At 27.3% G+C, this 608-nt stretch overlaps 1 protein-coding gene across 1 annotated transcript in view; it reads left to right on the top strand.

Annotated features, from left to right (window-relative positions):
• LOC107615131 (xyloglucan endotransglucosylase/hydrolase protein 2-like) overlaps positions 327 to 608 on the top strand; it is a 3,307-nt gene continuing 3,025 nt past the window's right edge. The window contains exon 1 of the mRNA XM_016317239.1: positions 327 to 507. Within this exon, the coding sequence (XP_016172725.1) occupies positions 327 to 507 (181 nt within the window). The remainder of the gene's footprint in view (positions 508 to 608) is intronic.

Below are 608 nucleotides of genomic sequence, written 5' to 3'. Positions count from 1 at the left end.
ATATATATATTATGTATTTCTGTGTACTCCCGTACTCATTTACATTCTGTGTCTCAGTAAACAAATATTAAAGCATTAAATAGTAATAACATGCCTTGCTTAATTAAAAATTAATATATTATTAATCACTGATCACTCTTGTCCTTTGTCATGATTAGCTTTTCCACCTTACATCACTCCTATAACTCCATTTTACACGCGTTAGTTTTATGGTGAATTAAATGGAATATGTTTACGTAGTCAAATTGCATGTATATATATAGATGAACTAGGTAAGGCTAATAACATTTATAACAAATTAAACCCTAGCTGACAATTTCTTAGATATGAGTTCTCTAATATTTGTTTTTCTTATTGTCCTTTTTACTGATGATGGTGTTCTTGTTAGAGGAGGAAATAGCGAAATAAACTTTGATCAAAATTACAAGGTGATATGGGGTGATAATCATGCTGTGTCTTTAAATCAAGGGACAGAAATTCAGCTCTTAATGGATAATTCTTCAGGAGGTTAATTACTTAATTATACTAATAAATCATGCATATTTTCTTTAATTATTTAGTTTAAAAATATATTGTTTTAAAATTTATTTTTTCAAAGATGCTTTCTA

This window comes from Arachis ipaensis, chromosome B09, assembly GCF_000816755.2.
Source record: "Arachis ipaensis cultivar K30076 chromosome B09, Araip1.1, whole genome shotgun sequence".
In the NCBI taxonomy this organism is placed as follows: domain Eukaryota; kingdom Viridiplantae; phylum Streptophyta; class Magnoliopsida; order Fabales; family Fabaceae; genus Arachis; species Arachis ipaensis.
Note: the sequence above shows the minus strand (reverse complement) of the source record. Positions and strands in the feature narration are given on the sequence as shown.